Source organism: Anomaloglossus baeobatrachus, chromosome 1 (assembly GCF_048569485.1).
Source record: "Anomaloglossus baeobatrachus isolate aAnoBae1 chromosome 1, aAnoBae1.hap1, whole genome shotgun sequence".
In the NCBI taxonomy this organism is placed as follows: Eukaryota; Metazoa; Chordata; class Amphibia; order Anura; family Aromobatidae; genus Anomaloglossus; species Anomaloglossus baeobatrachus.
This window is the reverse complement of record NC_134353.1, coordinates 91,748,762-91,770,569: the sequence shown is the minus strand read 5'-3', so window position 1 is coordinate 91,770,569 and position 21,808 is coordinate 91,748,762. Positions and strand designations below refer to the sequence as shown.

General features: G+C 46.7%; 1 protein-coding gene across 3 annotated transcripts in view; it reads right to left on the bottom strand.

The window, feature by feature from the left end:
• Positions 1 to 21,808, bottom strand: part of SLIT2 (slit guidance ligand 2) — a 474,993-nt gene that overhangs the window by 3,431 nt on the left and 449,754 nt on the right. For 2 of the 3 annotated variants that reach the window (XM_075346918.1, XM_075346919.1), the window contains 2 exons: positions 18,770 to 19,058; positions 4,589 to 4,800 (listed from right to left, as the gene is read on the bottom strand). In XM_075346918.1, the coding sequence (XP_075203033.1) occupies positions 4,589 to 4,800; positions 18,770 to 19,058 (501 nt within the window). Of the gene's footprint in view, positions 1 to 1,817; positions 1,850 to 4,588; positions 4,801 to 18,769; positions 19,059 to 21,808 lie in introns of all 3 variants that reach the window. The other variant, XM_075346920.1, reaches the window with a different exon arrangement.

Below are 21,808 nucleotides of genomic sequence, written 5' to 3'. Positions count from 1 at the left end.
CTGATTTATTGTGGTCAACGAGACACTGACACCACAGCCAATGTCAATCATCGGGAATAGCGGTGGAGACTCACCGATTGACCCGGTGAAAGTGAGTACAGACCAATTTGTTGGTTTGGAGTTTTTTTTAATGACAGGGAACAACCTCTTTAAAGGGATATTCCTATCTCCAAAATCCTATCTTAATATTTAGTAGGTATAATAATAATAATATTAGTAAATACCCCCAATTAGAAATGTAGTATAGTTCTCCTGATATAGCCATGTCTCATACCTCATGTGCAGGGCATTACAGACTAAGTATTCTTGGTTATGACCACAGCAACTAACTAATTGTCACTATATGCGTGGATGTAACCACAGATAACTAAGCTGCAATGCCCTGCACATGAGGTAGGAGACATGGTTATATCAGGAGAACTATACTACATTTATAATTGAAGGTATTTGCTAATATTATTATTACGCCTACTACTTTTTGGTATAGGATCTTGTAGATGAGAATACCCCTTTAAGCGGTCTCTTAGCCTGGTATCTTTGAGATGTATTAGTTGGCATTGTAGAAGTAAACATGCAAATTGTCTCTTCAGTGAGGAAGTAGGTGATCTTTAGTGCTATCTATTGGAGGTAGCAATTCTCAAAATCAAAAGTGGCCCTTTAACGAGCCTTGCCTTATGGTTTTGCATTTATGCCATATCAGAACCTCAATTTACAGACATGATGTTTCGGCATAGTTGTCCCTCGTCAGTGCAAAGTGTGAGATCTGATCTGGCTGTATGAGGGGTAAGACGATGTTTAAGTGGAAGCTATTCTCCTTGCAGAGACTGACACACCAATCCAGCAAGGAGAATAGCTTTCCCCTTAGACCCCGTCTTAGCATCTCATACAGATCAGATCTCATACTTTGCAATGACAAGGGACAACATCCCTAAACACTGTATCTGCAAATTAGGGTTCTGATCTGGCATAAAGTCATATGACAAGGCTTGTTAAAGGGTCACTTTTGAGTTTTAAGATTCTTTCCTCCAATAGATGGCACTAAAGTTCGTCTACTTCTTTACTGAAGAGACAATTTACATATTTCGCAGAGGAGCATTGCGGCTTAAAGTCTCCCCACCAATGTTTGCTTCATTACTCTGTTTAGAGGTATGTAAATAAATTTAAAAAAAAAATTGTGAAAGTAGACAAAGCCTTAAAATACCTAACGCCATGATGTGCCCCTGCCACCAATCTATTTCTATCGAGCATTAGCTACTGAACGGCAGGCGTTTCAGACAAGGGCAGATCATCATGATACAAATCATTACGCTATGGTGGACATCACACTATTTCATTCCAATAGTCATCATTGTTTGGAAAATTCTCACAGTCTATTTGCAATAAATACAACATTATTACAGTGACAGCAAAATTGGTGGCTTAAATCTTTGCTCTTTAATACCAAACTACACATTTACTGGTCTTTGCCGGAACAGCTGGTTCTGTTTACATGAGGGAACGGTTTCGGAGAGCAATGCAATTTAATTTATTAGACCTCCAGCTCAATATTATTCAATCGGTTGCTTAATACAAGTTACATTCCACTAGCTTCATAAATTACCGAAGTATAAACCAGCTAAAAATGAGCCATCTGTTAATCACTTCCCTGGCCCTGTTCCCCATTTTCCCAGTCACATTGATGCTGAAAACAAAATAAATAAATGCCAGCTGAGGAAAAAGAACGGGGAAGACATTGATATATGGAGGACGGAGACACCACAATGGAAGGCGGGAGGAGAGAGGAAGAGAAATAATCCCTTGTGTTTCGACTGTCTCACCTGTGGAATTCTCTGTGATAAATCAGTGAAGGCTGAAGGGTGAAGAGCAGAGTTTGAGATAAGGCAAAGTGTGGAATCGCCGTCCATTACAGAACATACAGAAGAAACAACAGAAGACTAGACAAGAGAGTTCACACACACTGAAGAGGTTGTATGAGATTAGCGCGTTGCTTTTAAAGGGAATCTGTCAGCAGGTTTTTGCTATGTAATCTGACAGCAGCATGATATAGGGGCAGAGACCCTGATTCTAGTGATGTATCACTTAGATTACTGGGTGCAGCAGTTGTGATAGGACTTGCGTTTTGCACGGACGAGTGCAATCCGATAAAACCGGATTGCTCTGACTCTAGTGCAAAACTAAGGGGCAATGTCCATCTGCAATTGATTTCTCATGCCATAACGGCATGAGAAATGAATCGCAGCATGCAGCGTACCCATACAAGTCTATGGGTGTGTGTGAAACATCACACTGCACTCGCATGTCATCCGACCGCAGTGTGATGTACGTAGAGACAGGCCGTGCTCCCCCCCTCTTCTCTGCAGCTGTGACCCAATAGCAAGATCGGATCACAGTCGCATGACCCTCGGGTGACTCTCACATCGGAAGCTATTCACAAGTGGAACCGAGGCCATAGAATCATAGTTTTATCTGCTGCTGATCTAGCAAAGCTCGGAATACTGGGCTGTGTATAACCCCGCCTATGCCACTAATTGGCAGCTTTGTGTGTTTGTTGTCTATTGACAGAAAGCTGCCAATCAGTGTAGGGGGTGTGGTTGGACCAGGAGGTAAAAGACTCCTAGTCCTTAAATGATAATCTCCTACTGATAAAACACTGATTTTATTGAATAAGGATTGCAAAGCCTAATAAGTGACATATCACTGGAATCAAAGTCTCTGTCCCTACCAGATCACATAGAAAAAAAAATCTCCTGACAGATTCCCTTTAAGATTTCCTGCAATAGATGGATCTCTAAAAAGGAAAGCAGTGTCCTCTGAGAGATAGGGGATTACAAAATGTACACTTTTCATAGAAATAGAGCCACTTTTGTTTATGGACCAAGTCTGGTATTACAGCTCAGCCTCATTGACTTGTCGGAGCTGAGCTGATTTTGGCAAACTGGTTTTCTAATATCACACAATCCTTTTACACCCAAATAAAACATTAATTAAAACATAAAAAGTCACAAATCACAAAGGTTAATAGAAGACATTAGTAACTATTTAGAGAACACTACTAATAGTAATAATTCTAAACATAATAAATTAGCCAAATTTATATTTTACGTAAAAATATATATAAAAACCGATGGTATATAAAAAAAAAATGTTTTTACCTAAATTGTAAAATGTATTTAATTTAGAGCAGTGCCAAATATTCTAGGTATGACTTTGTACCACTAATGAAATATTTCACTAATACATTTTATTTTAAATTCTGTTATATTTTGGTATAATAATGTTAAAAAATATATTGGACAAGGTATTGTAACAAGTTTTAGGCTCTGTTCACATTTTCACCTTATCATTGGGGATTCTGATCTGTTTGGCAGTTAGAAAAGTACAGTCTGTAATGCAATAACTGACATTAAAATCAGACCCCCTTATAAACCAATGGGATTTGGCCGTAACTGTATGAAAATGGATGTGGCACCGCGGTTTTAGCTTTGTTATAGATGGAAGCTATGGCGCTAAGGTACTTAAAGGGAACTTGTCAACAGTTTTTTAGTGTATGAGCTAATACCATCATCTTCCTTAGCACCTATGCTGCATTTAAAAAGTGGTATATTATGCCCTGATCCCCCTGTATAACCCCCCGCAAAGCACTGTAGTGCGCACGTGCAGGCAGCCTTTGACCTTTCCTCGCTCCTGCGCATTAGAGTACTTTGCTCTTCCCTCAGCTGGGCAGAAGAAAGTGCATATGCGCAGGGGCACAATGGCAGCCTTTATGTAAATGACGCAGGATGCGTCATGCAACCGGGGCTGGGCAGAAGGCATAAGATGGGGGAGGCGCCTCACCAGAGAGCAGTGACACCCATCGGACTGGACCGCCCACTAAGTGAATGTTATAAAGGTGTTTTTTTACGTTATACACAGCGGCCTGGGCTCTTATATACAGTATTCTGGAATGCTGTATATAAGTGGTCACTGGTGGTGGCCGCAGCTTATAAGGAAAAAACCTGGTGGCAAGTTCCCTTTAAAACAGATGTGTGTATGGATCAATGAAACTCTATGGTCAGTGTTCTGCCCGAGACAAAAAACCCTGTAGCAAACGGATGAGTACACTGGTTGTGTGAATGAATCCTTTGTGGTGCATACACGTACAGTAGCTTCCGATAAAACTGACCAAACGGATCCCAATAAGTTATTGAACGTTTTCATTCATTTTGACAAGAACATTATAGACTACACTTTTCTTGCCACCATTACTGACCGCAATGGTAAAAATCTAAGTAAATTGTATTTTATATTTTTGATTATTTTTTTTTTTTTTTGATACTGACAGAAAAACACACAGAGATATAAAAAACAAAAACGGCACAACAAAACCAGGTTAGCTTTGAGAGACAGATACAATGGAATTGGAGCTGTGGAACGTCAGACCCTGAACTGGTTCTTAAAAAAAAGAAGTACACATTGCAAAAATATTCTTGAGCCTCCCAACAAACAATGTAAATAAAATGGCCATTCCTTGGTAAATGCATCTCCTATTTGCTGTACGATACATACAGAATATTTGTGGCTCTTTTTCTCTATTAGTGGTGTGATTTACCTTTATCACAGCTGTCTCCGGTGTATCCAGTGTTACACTCACAATAGGCTTTATCCAGCCCAGAAATCCTACACTTCCCATGTTTACACTTAAGTGATTGGCAAGGGTTCGTCTGTTCTTCGGTTTCATCACACAGGACTCCCCCATAGCCCGAGGAACATTTACAGCTGTAGGAAAACGCATTGATCGGCAGACAGGTGCCATGTACACACCTAAAAATATAGAAAAACAGCGTTACCATGCATAGCACTGAATCAACTCATTATTTTGTATTATTTGGAGGCTTGTATTGTGCTCGCTACTTCACCTCCAGAACTTCTTCCAACTTTCTACAAGCTGACTTTGGAAGTATATTTTGCTTTTCTACACTCCAGTATCAACCATATTTCTGAAATCCATCAGTGTACTGGAAAAAGACCTCCCATAACGCACGGATCATGGGTAACAAATAATTAGGCAGAAGTTGAATTGCAGCTCCAGATGTAAAAACACGCAGAAATCATCATGCAACTGGATCCAAGGTTACTCAGTCACTCAACAAATCTCGTTGTATTGGTGGAATACTAAAAATGGAGGTAAGATCGTGGTTAGCGGTATACAACATAGATCACAATGTCCCGCTTGGGTCGTACAGAAATCCAGGGTGGATTTCTTCCAAGTGTTGAGTTGTAGTCTTGGCCAATTGCTAGTTCCAAAGCAATTACTGTGGACTCGGGACACTGCAGTCTTATACCACAAGTTACCATGCATCCGTAGCCTTAAATGACCATCCATAGGTTATCCACATTATCAATTAGGGTCTTTTAGAAATACACTGTCACAGAAGGGCACTGTGTGTGGTAGCCTTGCAGCTCTTTATAGGGCTTCCATGGACAGTATTATTGCTATCCACTCCACACTGGTCTTCACCCTTAAAGCCCTGTACAGGAATTTGGACCTAAACAGGGGCCTTTAGGTTCGGTCCACAGAAGAGCTGCTGCCTAGTGGAATGGACTGGCAGAGGGTGGTCAGAAATCTGTGCCAACACCAAGAGGTCAGAGACAGAAGCACAATTGTCAGGCAGAAGCATAGTCAATTAATGGTGCTCTATAAATAAGTATTAATGATAATAATGATGATAATAGTCAGAAGCGGGAATCAGGCTGAACATGAGCTGAATACCAGAAGATAACCAAAACAAGAAAACTATAACTGATACCCCAATGCCATATTAAAGGAACCTGTCACCAGATTTGGCGACTATAAGCTGCGGCCACCACCAGTGTGCTCTTATATACAGCATTCTAACATTCTGTATATAAGAGCTTAGGCCGCTGTGTAGAATGTATAAATCACTTTATTAGAGAATGGTAGAGTTGGAAGGGACCTCAAGGGCCATCGGGTCCAACCCCCTGCGAGTGCAGGCTTTTCTAAATCATCCCAGCTATATGTTTATCCAGTTTCCGCTTGAAGATTTCCATTGATGGAGAGCTCACTACCTCCCGTGTTAGCCTGTTCCACTCCCTGACTGCCGTCACTGTCAGAAAGTTTTTCCTAATGTCTATAGACATTATAATATTCATCTAACGGGCAGAGTGGTGCAGACCGGTCGCATGGGTGTCTCCATTTTCCGGATCCAGGGCCTCCTTTTTCATCCATCTTTGTCCTTCTTCTGAAGCCTGGGTGCATAACGTGTCCTACGTAATGCATACTAGCCGGCATTGAGGTCTCACGCAGGTGCACTATAATACTTTGCTCTGCCCTGCTCAAGGCAAATCAAAGTGCGCCTGCGCAGGACCTCAATGCCGGCTAGTGTGCATGACATAAGATACGTCATGCATCGAGGCTTCAGAAGAAGGAGGACAAAAATGGCTGATTGAGGAGGCGCTGGACCTGGAGAATGAAGACACCCATCTGACCGGTCTGCATTGCAACAGCTGTTAGGTAAGCATTATAAAGTGATTTTTACGTTCTACACAGTGGCTTGGGCTCTTATACACAGCATTCTAAAATGCTGTATATAAGACCCCACTGGTGGTGGTCGCAGCTTCTAGTCACCAAATGTGGTGACAGATTCCCTTTAAGTTTAATAGCTTATGGGACTGTCCTATTGGCCAATTCAGGGAGCTGATTACTCTTGCTGGACTACACACACACCCAGACTGCCTGATGTTTCCTCGATCACAAGCGCTATCCCCATAATCAATAAGGCAGTGCCTGGTGACGAAAGCAGGTCCAAGTGTAGATGTTACATAACATGTTCATTCAATTGTTCATGTGTTTAAAGTCTAATTAACAGTTTACAGTCTAATTTGATTGTGGCTTATAACAGAAGGATTGTATATATTGAAATTGGCGGGTGCATCGAACATCTAATGTGTAGCGCCACCTGAAGTCATATGGTTTAATCTTGTTTATGGTTGCAGTTTATGTAAAACTACAGAAAAGCCTAATATTTTCAGGATGCCACATGATCATCTCCGCTCATCTTTCATCACACAGTGCAGATAAGGATAGTAAAATACAATGGCGCAGCAGCATAGACGGATTGCCCCTTTAAAACATGAATTCTACATCTGGAAACCATCTCCTACTACTAGTGGCCACTACCACAATCCTCCCTCTTTAGAAATGTTATAGAGAATTTCACACCCTTCTCAACAATTATAATAAACAAATAAATTGTCTCCAACTCCGGGCTGTAATTCTGCCAAAAGCAGCATATGTGCAAGGTACTGCGAACATCTTTCAGCTGCGAGCTGTCAGTGCGGCATAAATTCAATATAAAAATGACATAGATGCTAGAAGGCAAAGGCTGCGGGAAAAAAAAGAAGGGTGGAAAAAGTATTTTAGAATTGATAAGAAACTTTATGCCAAAAAAAATGAGAAAATAGAAAAAGATAAAAAAAAGAATCTGTTCTAGACAGAGATTTGTCTGTCTGCCGCAAAAAATGTATAAGGCTATGTGCCCACGCTACAGGATTTATCGCGGATTTGACGCGGATTTTGACGCGGATTTAGCGCGGATTTGCCGAAAATCTGCAGCACAGCTACTCCCCAGCCATTTCAATGGCATTTTGGAAATGCTGTGCCCATGCTGCGGATTTTTCCGCTGCGGATTTTGCCGCGGATTTTGATGCGGAACAAACTGCAGCATGTCAATTGTTTGGTGCGGATTTGGTGCGGATTTTCTGTTTTGAATGGGGAAAAAAAAAAAAATAAAATCCGCATCAAAATCCGCGGCAAATCCGCGGCAAATCCGCGGGTGCGGATTTGCCGCGAAAGTTGCGGATTTTCAGGCAAAAAAATCCGCAGGGACCTTTTACTGTGGACACACGTCCGGGTGAAGGACATTATGAAGAGCGGTACTGGAGGAATTCTGCTAATGAAAAGAGGGGAGCAAATTGGTTCATCTGCAATTTGTGGATTACTTTTAGGGGTACTTTGCACACTACGACATCGCAGCTGCGATGTTGGTGGGGTCAAATCGAAAGTGACACACATCCGGCGTCGCAGTCGATATCGTAGTGTGTAAATCCTTTTTGATACGATTAACAAGCGCAAAAGTGTTGTAATCGTATCATCGGTGTAGTGTCCGACATTTTCATAATTGCGCTGCCGTGACGGTACGATTTTGTTCCTCGTTCCCCTGCGGCAGCACACATCGCTCTGTGTGAAGCCACAGGAGCGAGGAACATCAGCTTACCTGCGTCCTGCGGCTCACGCCGGCTATGCGGAAGGACAGAGGTGGGCGGGATGTTTACGTCCCGCTCATTTCCGCTCCTCCGCTTCTATTGGCCACCTGCTGTGTGACGTCACTGTGACGCCGCACGACCCGCCCCCTTAGCAAGGAGGTGGGTCACCGACCAGAGCGACGTCGCAGGGCAGGTAAATGCGTGTGAAGCTGCCGTAGTGATAATGTTCGCTATGGCAGCAATCACAAGATATCACTGCTGCGACGGGGGCGGGGACTATCGCGCTCAGCATCGCAAGCATCGGCTTCCGATGTCGTAGTGTGCAAAGTGCCCCTTAGACAAATTCTAGATCTGGTCAATTAACGATGCTATGAAGTCTGTTAAATTTATAAATTCCATAGTGTCACTGGATGTTGCCGAAAGCATTCAGCGCATGCGCAGACACTGGCGGTAGAGTGCGTCCAACTGCACAATGTAGGATGGAGCTGGGGAACGATCCCATGAATACCTAAGTGGATGACCCAAGCTTCATTGCACTGGATGAGGGCACCCCTACATGCTTAGTAATGTAAATTCCTGGACCGCAAGAGGCCTTTAAATGTATTAAGGGGTTAGAAATGGGGATATTTATGAATGCTCAGATCAACACATAAAGGTTTACGGCATCTTAGGGGCACTTTGCACACTGCGACATCGCAGCCCGATGCTGCGATGCCGAGTGCGATAGTGCCCGCCCCCGTCGCAGCAGCGATATGTGGTGATAGCTGGCGTAGCGAAAGTTATCGCTACGCCAGCTTCACACACACACTCACCTGCCGTGCGACGTCCCTGTGGCCGGCGACCCGCCTCCTTGTTAAGGGGGGCGGGTCGTGCGGCGTCACTGCGACGTCACACGGCAGGCGGCCAATCAGAGCGGAGGGGCGGAGATGAGCAGGATGTCAACATCCTGCCCACCTCCTTCCTTCCGCATATCCTACGGAAGCCGCAGTGAGGCCGGTAGGAGACGTTCCTCGCTCCTGCGACTTCACACACAGCGATGTGTGCAGCCGCAGGAGCGAGGAACAACATCGGACCGTCGCGTCAGCGTAATCATGGATTACGCCGACGCTGCACCGATGATACGATTACGACGCTTTTGCGCTCGTTAATCGTATCATCCAGCCTTTACACACTGCGATGTCGCATGCGATGCCGGAAGTGCGTCATTTTCTATTTGACCCCACCGACATCGCACCTGCGATGTCGCAGTGTGCAAAGTGCCCCTTAGTGTCACGGTTTTCTCACAGGTGATAGACAGTCATGTCGTTTCTGGCCATCGAAGGTCACAGAGTCTGGCTGCGCAGAATGCTCCCTGACTTTCATTGTTCCTGCTTTCCTGATTTCATCTCTCTCCCTTTTAGACCCAGCAGAAGCTCGACTTCCACCCATCTGTAGATTATCAGTATTCCCTTGGTATTTAAATACCCTTTCCTTCCTTTGGACTGGTGCTGGTGATATTTTCAGTTACTTCAAGCCGTACAAGCAGGTGGTTTGTACTCCACTGTGGTGTTGTTGCTTAAAGCTCTGCTGAATTTCTAACTGAGTCATCTAATGATAAGTAGTTCATCTTTTCCCCTTGTGTGTCCCTCTTGTATCTTCTCTAGTGTTTAGTGGGGTTGACGAAGAGCTCATCCCATCTGTTCTCTATTTAGGCCCAGCACTAGGGTTACCTAGGGTCAGGTATGCGGCTTGGCGAACCTATCTAGGGTGGTAAGAGACCCCATTGACCAGAAGTAGGTTTGTTCAGGGGTCACGATCTTCCCTCACCCTACACACAGGGTTTCCCTCTCTCTCTCCATGCACTTGTACTTCCCCATACCTAGCGTGACACTTAGAAATAGAGACCCAAATGGCCAACACATCTGAGTATCCTCAAGGATCATCCCTATAGGGACGCAATACACAATAGATGGCTAAAGTTCGATGACCACTCATTTGACTGGTACCTATATCTCTTAACTCCTACATACACTAGAGCACCCGATTTGCAGATAAGTCACTGCTCCTTTGGTGGCGGCTTACAGTCATATGAAAAAGTTTGGGCACCCCTATTAATGTTAACCTTTTTTCTTTAGAACAATTTGGGTTTTTGCAACAGCTATTTCAGTTTCATATATCTAATAACTGATGGACTCAGTAATATTTCTGGATTGAAATGAGGTTTATTGTGCTAACAGAAAATATGCAATCCGCATGTAAACAAAATTTGACCGGTGCAAAAGTATGGGCACCTCAACATAGACGTGACATTAATATTTTGTAGATCCTCCTTATGCAAAAATAACAGCCTCTAGTCGCTTTCTGTAGCTTTAATGGGTTCCTGGATCCTGGATGAAGGTATATTTGACCATTCCTGTTTACAAAACAATTCCAGTTCAGTTAAGTTTGATGGTCACCGAGCATGGACAGCACGCTTCAAATCATCCCACAGATTTTCAATGATATTCAGGTCTGGGGACTGGGATGGCCATTCCAGAACATTGTAATTGTTCTTCTGCATAAATGCCTGAGTAGATTGGGAGCGATGTTTTGGATCATCGTCTTGCTGAAATATCCATCCCCTGCGTAACTTCAACTTCGTCACTGATTCTTGCACATTATTGTCAAGAATCTGCTGATACTGAGTTGAATCCATGCGACCCTCAACTTTAACAAGATTCCCGGTGCCGGCATTGGTCGCCCAGCCCAAAGCATGATGGAACCTCCACCAAACTTTACTGTGGGTAGCAAGTGCTTTTCTTGGAATGCCGTGTTTTTTGCCTCCATGCATAACGCCTTTTTGTATGACCAAACAACTCAATCTTTGTTTCATCAGTCCACAGGACCTTCTTCCAAAATGTAACTGGCTTGTCCAAATGTGCTTTTGCATACCTCAGGCGACTCTGTTTGTGGCGTGCTTGCAGAAACGCTTCTTTCACATCACTCCCATACAGCTTCTCCTTGTGCTACGTGTGCTGTATTGTTGACCGATGCACATTGACACCATCTGCAGCAAGATGAAGCTGGTGGTGGTCTGTGGATTGTCCTTGACTGTTCTCACAATTCTTCTTCTCTGCCTTTCTGATATTTTTCTTGGCCTGCCACTTCTGGCTGAACAAGAGCTGTACCTGTGTTCTTCCATTTCCTTATTATGTTCCTCACAGTGGAAACAGACAGTTAAAATCTCTGAGACAACTTTTGTATCCTTCCCCTGAACAACTATGTTGAATAATCTTTGTTTTCAGATCATTTGAGAGTTGTTTTGAGGAGCCCATGATGCCACTCTTCATAGGAGATTCAAATAGGAGAACAACTTGCAAGTGGCCACCTTAAATACCTTTTCTCATGATTGGATACACCTGCCTATGAAGTTCAAAGCTCAATGAGGTTACAAAACCAATTTAGTTGCTTCAGTAATTCAGTAAATAGTAGTTAGGAGTGTTCAAAACAATATATTGATAAGGGTGCCCATACTTATGCACCTGTCAAATTTCGTTTAAATGCGGATTGCACATTTTCTGTTAGTACAATAAACCTCATTTCAATCCAGAAATATTACTCCGTCCATCAGTTATTAGATATATGAAACTGAAATAGCTGTTGCAAAACCCCAAATTGTTATAAAGAAAAAAGGTTAACATTAATAGGGGTGCCTAAACTTTTTCATATGACTGTATCTCATTCAGAACAAATGGGTCAGTTGTCGCAAATTGGGTATACCAGATAGCTATCTCTCCGACATCATATGTTGGAGAGTCAGAAAGCTTCACACACATTAGACTGATAGCCGAGGACAAGAAGATCAGCGGGTTCGGCAGATATTACGCTAAAGTGTATGGGACCTTTAATACCATCATACGTAGGCTATCACAAGGGCTTGTGATTGATTGCAGTATAACAAGGGTTAAGAGGTCAGGATCATAGTATTGCCACATCTCAGTAATAGGACAGCTCTTATCATATACATTTCATGTAGAATACATGAGCCATAATAGTCAGTGAAGACAAAACACGTGAGGCTGATCCAATCTAATCAGCATGGCATCTTAGCACATTATTGTCAGTGAGCACCACAGGACACTACACGGTGTATGAAATGAGTGTGAAACTACCCCGGAGGAATCCCGGCAATATGATCTTCATGTATATCATAGATACATATGTGGTAATCTCTGACCACCTGTGATTTCCATAATCTCTTACTGCTTTGGTATTGCTCACAGAATCCTGTTAAGTGGAAAGTGTCCAAATAAAATCAACTAGTGTAATTCAAGTTTATATGATAAATATATTTTTAAAGACATTTTCTATGTCATAATCGGTATTAATGGTATGACAACATCCTATGCAATGAGCTATTGATTTAAAAGGCCTGTTGCTTACAATATTGTGCTGAATGTCCCAGAACAGAAATCTCTGTTACCAAAGTGTATATGTACCGCCCCATGCTCGGCTGCAACCGAGCCGCTTGGGTCCGGACTCGCCGGGTTGTGGCTCGAGCGTCTCTGGACCCGGGGGCCCCGTGGTCCTCTTCGATCTGAAGGGGGAACTGGCTCTTTAAGGGGACGTAGGTGTACGGCCGGAGCCGTGTTTTAAGTTTGTGACGCCACCCACAGGTTGTGGTGAAGGTGGACACCACCGCTGCGGTTACTGGGCACCCGGGGGAGATGTTGTGCAGCAAGATGTTAACCCCTCCGTGGGTAGGGATTTTGGCCCAAGGACCTGTTGGGTTTTGTGTGATGGGTGGTGCAGGGAGGTGCGCAGCCGGAGGGCACTGTTGTACTCACGATTAGTGACAGACACAAGTCTCTGGTAAACCAAGATGATGGTGGTTGGTGCCCGCAGCCGGCTGCGTCTGGTCCCCCACCCGGTTGGTGGATATCGGGAGAGCCCTTTGCCCGCAGACGCTGGCCCGTGGGATCTCTCTGCCTGTGCGGTGGCTTTCTATCCCCCTCGTTGGGCTGTTGTCTTCAGTCGGGACTTTGGGTGGGAAAGGACCTAAAGTCCTAACCTCAATCAGTTAATTAGCTAGTCCTCAGTAGCTTCTGGACCTAGCTTCAGGATCTGAGTACCCCCCTTTGTGCTCCAGTTTCCAGTCGGTTCCCCGGGTCGGTACCGGCGGGCCACTACCCTGTCCCGGTCCACCACGGTTCCACCGAGCCGTCTTCCCGGCTCCTGCAGGCTGAGGCCACCGTATAACTCCTAACCAAAGGTACCAGGGCTCCTACCCTGGCACCTGTCAGACTGCTGCAGACCTGGGCACAGGCGTGCCTCTAGACTTGAACTCCACTCCACTCCACTCCTCTACAAACTCAAAACTCAACTGACTGTCTTTTCCTGCCTCAGGACCTGTGAACTCCTCGGTGGGCGTGGCTAACCACCTGGCTCCGCCCCCTGGTGTGAACATCAAGCACTGAGGGAGGTGACTAGGGTTTAATGTGGTTGGCTGGTTTTACCTAGTAAGGGACAGGTGTTATGCGGGGCGCTTTATGTGACTACCTGGCTAGTCCAGGGCGTCACATATAGCGTCCAAAGCTTTAGTGGCCGGAGATCAACTACTTTATTAATGTGATAGCCTGAGATGTACCTACGTGACAGTAGCAGACAAGCAGTCGCAGAATGCCTAAGCTCCTGACTATTTATCAGTACCACTTATCTTTATGATGGCAGAAGACAACTAAGCTCAAAAGGCCCTAGCTCCCGACTATTGACACCGGTCATCTTTGTGACGGCAGCAGACGAGTGAGCTCAAAAGGCCGATGATCGCCCCTATGTATCAGCACCACTCGTATTTGTGATGGAGCAGACAACTGAGCTGAGAGCTAAGCTCCCCACTATTGTCACCACTCATCTCTGTGATGGCACCAGCCAACTGAACTAAGAAGGCCCAAGCTCCGCACTATCATCACCACTTGTCTCTGTGACGACACCAGCCAACTGAACTAAGAAGGCCCAAGCTCCCAATTATCCTCCCTTCTCATCTTTGTTAAGGCACAAGTCAACTGAAAGAAGAAGGCTAAAGCTTCCCACTATTGGCACTGCTCATCTTTGTGACAGCAGCAGCCAACTGAAGTAAGAAGGCCCAAGCTCCCCACTATCGTCTCCACTCGTCTCTATGACGTCAACAGCCAACTGAACTAAGAAGGCCTAAGCTCCCCACTATCAGAACTTCTCGTCTTTGTGACAGCAGCAGCCAACTGAAGTAAGAAGGCCTAAGCTCCCCACTATCGGCACAGCTCATTATTTTGATGGCCGCAGCTAATTGAATTAAGAAAACCTAAGCTCCCCACTATCGGCACTGCTCTGGAAAGGCAGCAGACAACTGAGCACAGAAAGCCTAAACTCTCCATTATGTGTCAGTACCGCTTGTCTTTGTGAAAGCAGCAGAAGACTAAGCTCAGAAGGCCTAGTGTCCCCACTTGATATTAACGCTGCTCAGCTGCTGCTGTTTCACAGCACAGAAAACTACACAAGTTAATTGCCAATGAAAACACAGCAGGGAGGTTTGTGGACCTGTAAAGGGTTCTGAGAAATTTTGAAATCTGCGGTCAATTCCTGGGTACTGCAGGACCACCCAGCAAGTAGTATTTGGGGAGTTAAAAAAAAACCATTACAACTTGTGACCAACACTTTAAACAGTTTGCAATTTACTTACCATTTCTATCTACAGTATCTCTGTGCTCCTACTATCACTACATTTCTGGTAGAGTTTTCAGTTTATTTCGCTTTGTCAAGGGGACCGACCACTGCTGCTGCCTAGGAGAGGTGACCGAGGAAGTGCAGTGCTTAGAAGCTCTTTCCAACTAAGCTTGTAAGCACTGCACTGAAGCTGACCAGGATCACTGGAGCTTGCGGATAGCTACTGATCTCGGCCAGCGTTAGTCCCATTACTTTTACGATGCAAAGCAGCCTGGTATAGCATCAAAGGAGCAGATCTGGATCGCACCAACAGCAAAAAAATGCTGCTTGCCCTATGTGTCACTCAATCAATAGTGCTTGTGTGAGCTGCCCCCGCGTCCCTGCACCCCACCAAGCCCTGCATCACCCACCTCATCACTGGGCCCCGGGACAACCAACCCCCCTACCCACGGAGGGGAGGACTAACATCCAGCTGCTCCATACCATCACTCCCGGGATCCCCATACAGAGCAGCGGTGGTGTCAACAAATCACCACAGCCGTGGGTGGCGTCACGGACAATCCACAATCCCCACACCCAAACCTCCCTTTCACTCACGGGCGAGGAGCGCCGCCAGAGTCCCCGGGATCCGGCCCATCGCTCGAGCCACCGAGCAGCAGCAGGCCGCAGCAGCCGCGGCAGCCGGACCCGAGCAGTGGGGAGAGCGCGGCGTCCCCTCCTCCGCCCGCGACAACTTGGCGTCACGAACAGGATCTTACCGCTCTGCCGTCTGATAGAGGTGCGCCTTGTTACCGCCGTAGGTGTCCGGCCGAAAAATTTCAGAAGCCGCCATCTTTGGCGCGAAGAGTTCCCGCTCGAGCGTCTTCTCGAGTAGCAGAGGCGCGAAGGCCAAAACCCCGCCCCGATAGATGAGGGGCCGGAAAGAAGCTAAGGGGGACGCGATGGTGGCTGGCTGCATGTGAACGCAGCTATAGAAGCAGGGACGCCAGGACATTGACTGGTTCCTGGAAGGGGCCGCTGCTAAAGATGCTGAGTCCGACCGACAACACCATGGTCCCCGCGCCTGGCCCCGCAGCGTGGGTGGAAGTCCGGACCGTCCAGCTAAGCAGCCGTCTGCAGGTCAAGATGCAGCTCCTCATGGAGGAGTGGGAGGCCAACATGGCGGAAGTGGTGGCGGCCACACGGAGACGCGAGGTGGAGGGAGTCTTGGAAGGGAGGGTAAGTGACCCACGCCCCTGTGCCCCTAGTGGGTCGGTCATCGCGGCTGAGGGACCCGGTCCATACCCGCTCGCCCTGCTACCTCCCCCGCTACCCGTGTTGGCTGCTGCTGCCCCGCCACTAGGCCCGCTACCATCACCACCGGTAGCAGTACCCTGCCAATCCGCCCCGGTGGACCGACCTGCAGCAGAAGCTCGTGACCACCCTGATCCGCTTCAATGGAAGAAGCCGAAGGCTGAAGTCATCAGCAAAGATGCACTGGAGGCACGGCGGGGATGCAGCTGCCAGGAGGCAGAGCAGGCCATGTCACAGCGGGGTCCCTCATTACTGAAGGTGCCGGTCGTAGCCGACACGGAGGGACTCTGGCTGGGCCCGTCCCCCGCACATGCTGAACCGGAGCAGACAGAAAGTGCTCCCGGCTGGGAGCGGCGGCAACAGCAGCTGCACAGGGAGATCGATGCCCGAGAGGGGTGTAGAGTGGATGTGCATGCCTGCATGAATATGAAGGAAGACTCCGAGTAATGGCAGCGGAGCACCGTTGCACCGTCCCCGTTGGGACCAAAGTGTGTTATGTTTGCAAGTTTTAAAAATGATGATAAGCAAGATGATTACCGTGAAAGTCACCTGATTGTCCTACCGTGATTGAGAAAACCGGCCGTTGCCGGCACCGTTGTCCCCATGGGGACCGTTTAAAAAGTTGCATGGAGGACTTTCTATGGACAAGCCCGTGAACTTGCAGGGCAACCACAGACGTTAGTGGCTTGTAAATAAGTTGATTTACCGTTACCGTTTCCGCAGTGCCGCCTTCGGAGAGGCAGGTTGGAGGGAGGGCCCGCAGTAGAGCCGGCTGGGGCCCAGCCACCACAGGGACCGGTGGCTACCCTCTGGAGGGGAAGGACAGATCCCGCTCGGGTGACTTGTGCTGGACTGGGGTCAAGGGGTGCTGCCTGGGTTTTAGGGGCAGCATCAGGGCCAGGTTGCTTGGGTGGGAGAGAGCGGAAACCGTAACCGTAAACCGTTTTGCAACGTTTAAGAAATGTGCCTCCCGATGTGGGATGAGGTCATAAATTGTTATGTTTACCGTTTTACCTTTTTATATATTTACAGAAAATAAATCCGGTGTTGGACGGGCAGCCCGCGGACGGTCTGCATTTTGCTAAGGGGGAATGTGACGCCCTGGGCAAGCCAGGGGTCACAGGTCATGACACCACCACACCCTACACCCCAGTTAGGAACACCAAAGCTAACCCAAAAATCCTTGTTGCCTTCCTCCAGGAGCTGGTGTCCACACCAGGGGGTGGGCCAGGTGGTTGGCTCCACCCACCGAGGAGTTCACAGCTCTGGAGGCGGGAAAACCAGGCAGTCCAGCTAGGGACGGAGAGGAGTAAACAGTGAAGTGGAAGGAAGTGGTAGAGGAGCAAAGGAGAGAAGCTGAGGAAAGGAAAAGTGACAGTTAAGAAAGCCTGAAGTTAGTCCGGGTGTGTGCCCCGGGCTGAGAGACAGCAAGGTCAGCAGACGGCAGTGATTGTCTGCAGGGGTGACTGCTTGGAAGTTGCTGGAAGGACCGCGGACGGGTGGTGGCCCGGCGGTACCGGAGCGGTATACAAAGAGCAGTCAGCACCAGGGCAGGGGCCTTTCAGATCCCGGTAAGGCTACGAGTCGCCATAATTTGCCAAATCCGTCAGTGAAGGGGACGACTGTCTCCCAACAACCAAGTCCCGATTGAAGGCAACAGTCCAACCGTAACAGAGAGACACCGCCACCGCCAGGGCACCAGTTTCTCAGGGCCAGCGCCTGCGGGAAAAGTAGGGCTCCTCCGGCCCATATCCAAGCCGGGGAGCGGGTTACCGGTGGGAACCCATCGCAACCATCACCATCTTAGGTGCAGGAAAAAGGGACCGTCACCGTCACCTACTGGGGAAAGCAAGTGCAGCTGTCCGTGGGAACCGTCTTTCCAGCCGTGTGTTTTACCGAGAACTGTGTCATCGCATCAGGCTGAGTGAGTACCACAGTGCCGCAAGGCACGGAGCTGCCCCCGCGTCCCTGCACCCCACCAAGCCCTGCATCACCCACCTCATCACTGGGCCCCGGGACAACCAACCCCCCTACCCACGGAGGGGAGGACTAACATCCAGCTGCTCCATACCATCACTCCCGGGATCCCCATACAGAGCAGCGGTGGTGTCAACAAATCACCACAGCCGTGGGTGGCGTCACGGACAATCCACAATCCCCACACCCAAAACAACCCCCCTTTCACTCACGGGCGAGGAGCGCCGCCAGAGTCCCCGGGATCCGGCCCATCGCTCGAGCCACCGAGCAGCAGCAGGCCGCAGCAGCCGCGGCAGCCGGACCCGAGCAGTGGGGAGAGCGCGGCGTCCCCTCCTCCGCCCGCGACTCTTGTCCCCCAGCAAATTGGACGTTGGAAGGCAGAGGAGCAGTGACGTCCTGAACAGAGAAGAATCAGAGCACAGACACTTAGCAATACATAAACTGCTTTTTGCAATTTTTGTTCCAATATCAATGAAAAACTAATTTAAGATCAAAACCCTTCTCGAAACAAGTACAAACACCACCCTTTGCCTCAATAAAGTTGCCTGTATAACAATGCACCAATAAGAAGCCCACATACTTGTGTCCTAGGCAGGGGTCGTTGGACTGCTGATCACACAGGGGTCCTATCCAGCCTCCTTCACACTCGCAGGTGAACCCCGACTGGCTGGTGGCAACACATGTTCCGTGTACGCAGACTTTCTTATGGCAGGGTTCACACCCCGGGACTATTCCTGTTTGCAGATTGAACACCTTGAAGTCTTGCAGTTCATTATTTATGTGCAGGTTCCTTATGCAGCCTTGGAAGTTCGTGCCATTCTGTCCAGGAGACTGACGAAGTACCGCAACATTGTTCTTTATGGGCATTCCTGCATTGTCAGAAGGCACAGCATTAAATATGCACCACACAACACAAACAAGACCAATATTAGAAATACTCAATGATTGCCACTGCACGGAGGGAACGGCTTCTAATTAGAGGTGAGCAAGTCAACTAAAAACAAATTGAATTTGCTAAAATTTTCACAAAAAAAGAAAAATTGGAATCTATCAAAATGATGGCTTGTCAGTGACCACTTTGTTGGATTAATTTTAGACGTTAAACTAAAAAATTCTAACATAAAATAACCTGTCCCACTGATCTGATACTCCCTCCGGATCCAGTCTTCTGCTCCTAAGTCTTTGGCGCGTCTGGCTTACACAACACTGGGTGACGTATGTCGGTATAAGGTCTAGTCTGTGCTGGAGGCGCCAAAAAGTGAGGACTGAATAGAAGACCAGATCGGTGGTACGATAGGTATGGGGGAAGCCAAGTTTATTTTTTCCCATTTTTTTAAACATCTTTTAGCAGCAATCTGGGTACAATGGATTCACATTGATTACATTGATTGTATTTGATTCAAATCTAAAATTTCCCTGCTGAATTAGGCCCCTTTCACAATGCATTGTGATCTCAGTTTGGTGGTCCCATTAGGGCTTCAGTCCAAATCCCCTGCAAAACGCGTTTCTAAAATATGCACCAAAGGGGTCATTGACTTTCATGGTGCAGATGGAGTCACCATCTGCACCATCGTGCACCATTTTCGGGAGTATACGCCTATTGGAGACAGACACCCAGACATAGAAAACTGCGTCTGGCTGTTCGCTTCCAGAAAGCGTACACTCTCAAAAATGGTGCACGATGGAGCACAAGGTGACTCCGTCTGCACCATTATAGTCAATGGCCTCATCGGCACATACGTCCGAAACCCGTTTCGTGGGGTGGGGTGTTTGGACGGAAGCCCTGACGGGACCACTGAACAAAGGTCAGAACGCAATGTGAAATCGGCCTTCGAGCAAATCCATCAAATTCGCTCTTCTCTAGTCCCAATTCAGCCAGGATAAAAATCTGCATGGAACATATTGTATTTCCAAGACTGCCCTGGGCACTCGGTGTTACTACAAAACACATAAAAAAATACAGTTGTGTCTACTTGATAATTAAGAGTGCACGTCATACCAAAAATCTTACATGATGTGAGCAAAACTAACATATATTACGTTTCACATCTCATCTTATATTCTTGTGTGATGTAGGCAACACCTTGGTTTTTGTAGTAGAAGTATGCAGCCCATAGCAATACTGCAGTTTAGCCCTATGACTCAGCCCAGAAGTCACATCAGATGGAGAGCAGCTGGAGAGCTGAGCCTGGTTAATAGCTTAGATATTTCCGAAATGCCAATCATCGTTTTTATATAACTATACTGTTGCTAGGTAGAGAGCTATTATACGAGTGAACCATTATTTTGATTTTATTCTTTATTTTTTTACCTTAATACAGTATAAAGAAGATGAAGCACATTAGATGGTAAGTAGTAAAAGTAGTAAAGGCTTAGAAAAGTATTGTAACCAGACATGTCCAATGAGTTATGCTTAAGGCCCCCATACATGTCAGATTTATGTTGGCTGAACTTGCCGATGTCGGCAACTTGGCCCACAAGACTGAAATGCATGGGGGCCTTTTGATAAGGGACTGGCAATGTCCAATTTCAGACTGCAAATCTTTTTCTCTCTATTTGAAAACCTGGCAAGAGGGAAGTCTAGTGGTGGCTCATGTAGAGAACAAAGGAACGCTCGGCAGATTGAGCACTCCCATCTATGGAGGATTCTGAAAAGAGAGCTGCGGGGAAAACAATCAGCCAAAATAGCTGTTGGCTGATCGATATCTATTGTGCATGGGGCCCCTTAGTCCAGCTACAGACTTGAATGGATGCCTTCTATAAAAAATATTGAGATATGGAAACCTGCATCAAATTCAAAAGTTACAGTAAATGGCATGCACGCTCATCTATCTCCACTGCTGAAATGCTGAAACCTACTTCTGCCTGATCAAAGCAATTTTGTTATGAGTGTGCCGCATCCTGATGTCACCTTTGGGGACCCTGGGTTCAGGAGGCTCAGCGTTTAATCGATTGCAGGTCTTCTGTAGCGCTCACTTGACTGTTTTCCCTTCTGGCTGAGAATTTTCGGCCTTGAATTCAGCTACAGCTTGTGCTAATACCTCCCTTCCATTATGTCTACCTGCCCCTGGTTTCACTCCATGCCGGATATAGATTTTCTATTTTGGACTACAGTGGAGGAGCTCGTTTCTGTTAAGTAGAGGTATTAGCATTAGCCCAGCTTCTAACTGTAGAAGCTCTTGGAGCCCTGTCATACCTCTTGCCGTGCCTGAATTGGACGTGTGATTCCTTGCTCTCCTACCCCTTTGCTTCCTTGAGGTGGGTGGGGGGGCACATTTAAGTAATTTATACCATTAAGCTTATCAAGGTACGGGACTCAGGCATCTCTACCTTCAGGTGTAATCCTGAGGACAGGGATTAGCCTAGGGACCCTTAGCATTCTGTCCCTGCTACCTATCACTGGCGTGACAGATTGCCGCTTTTAGAAAACCCATACCCAACTACACTAGCAGGCATTTTTGAGTTAATTGATGAATGACCCACATTCAGATGCCCTATGCCTTTAGCCATAAAGGAAAGCAGCCATAAAAAGCATCTGTCAGCACCTGGTATGGTTGAGCATCATGGACAGCCAGTTGAATTCCTTTGCTCTGACACTACAAATGGTATTGAACACTTT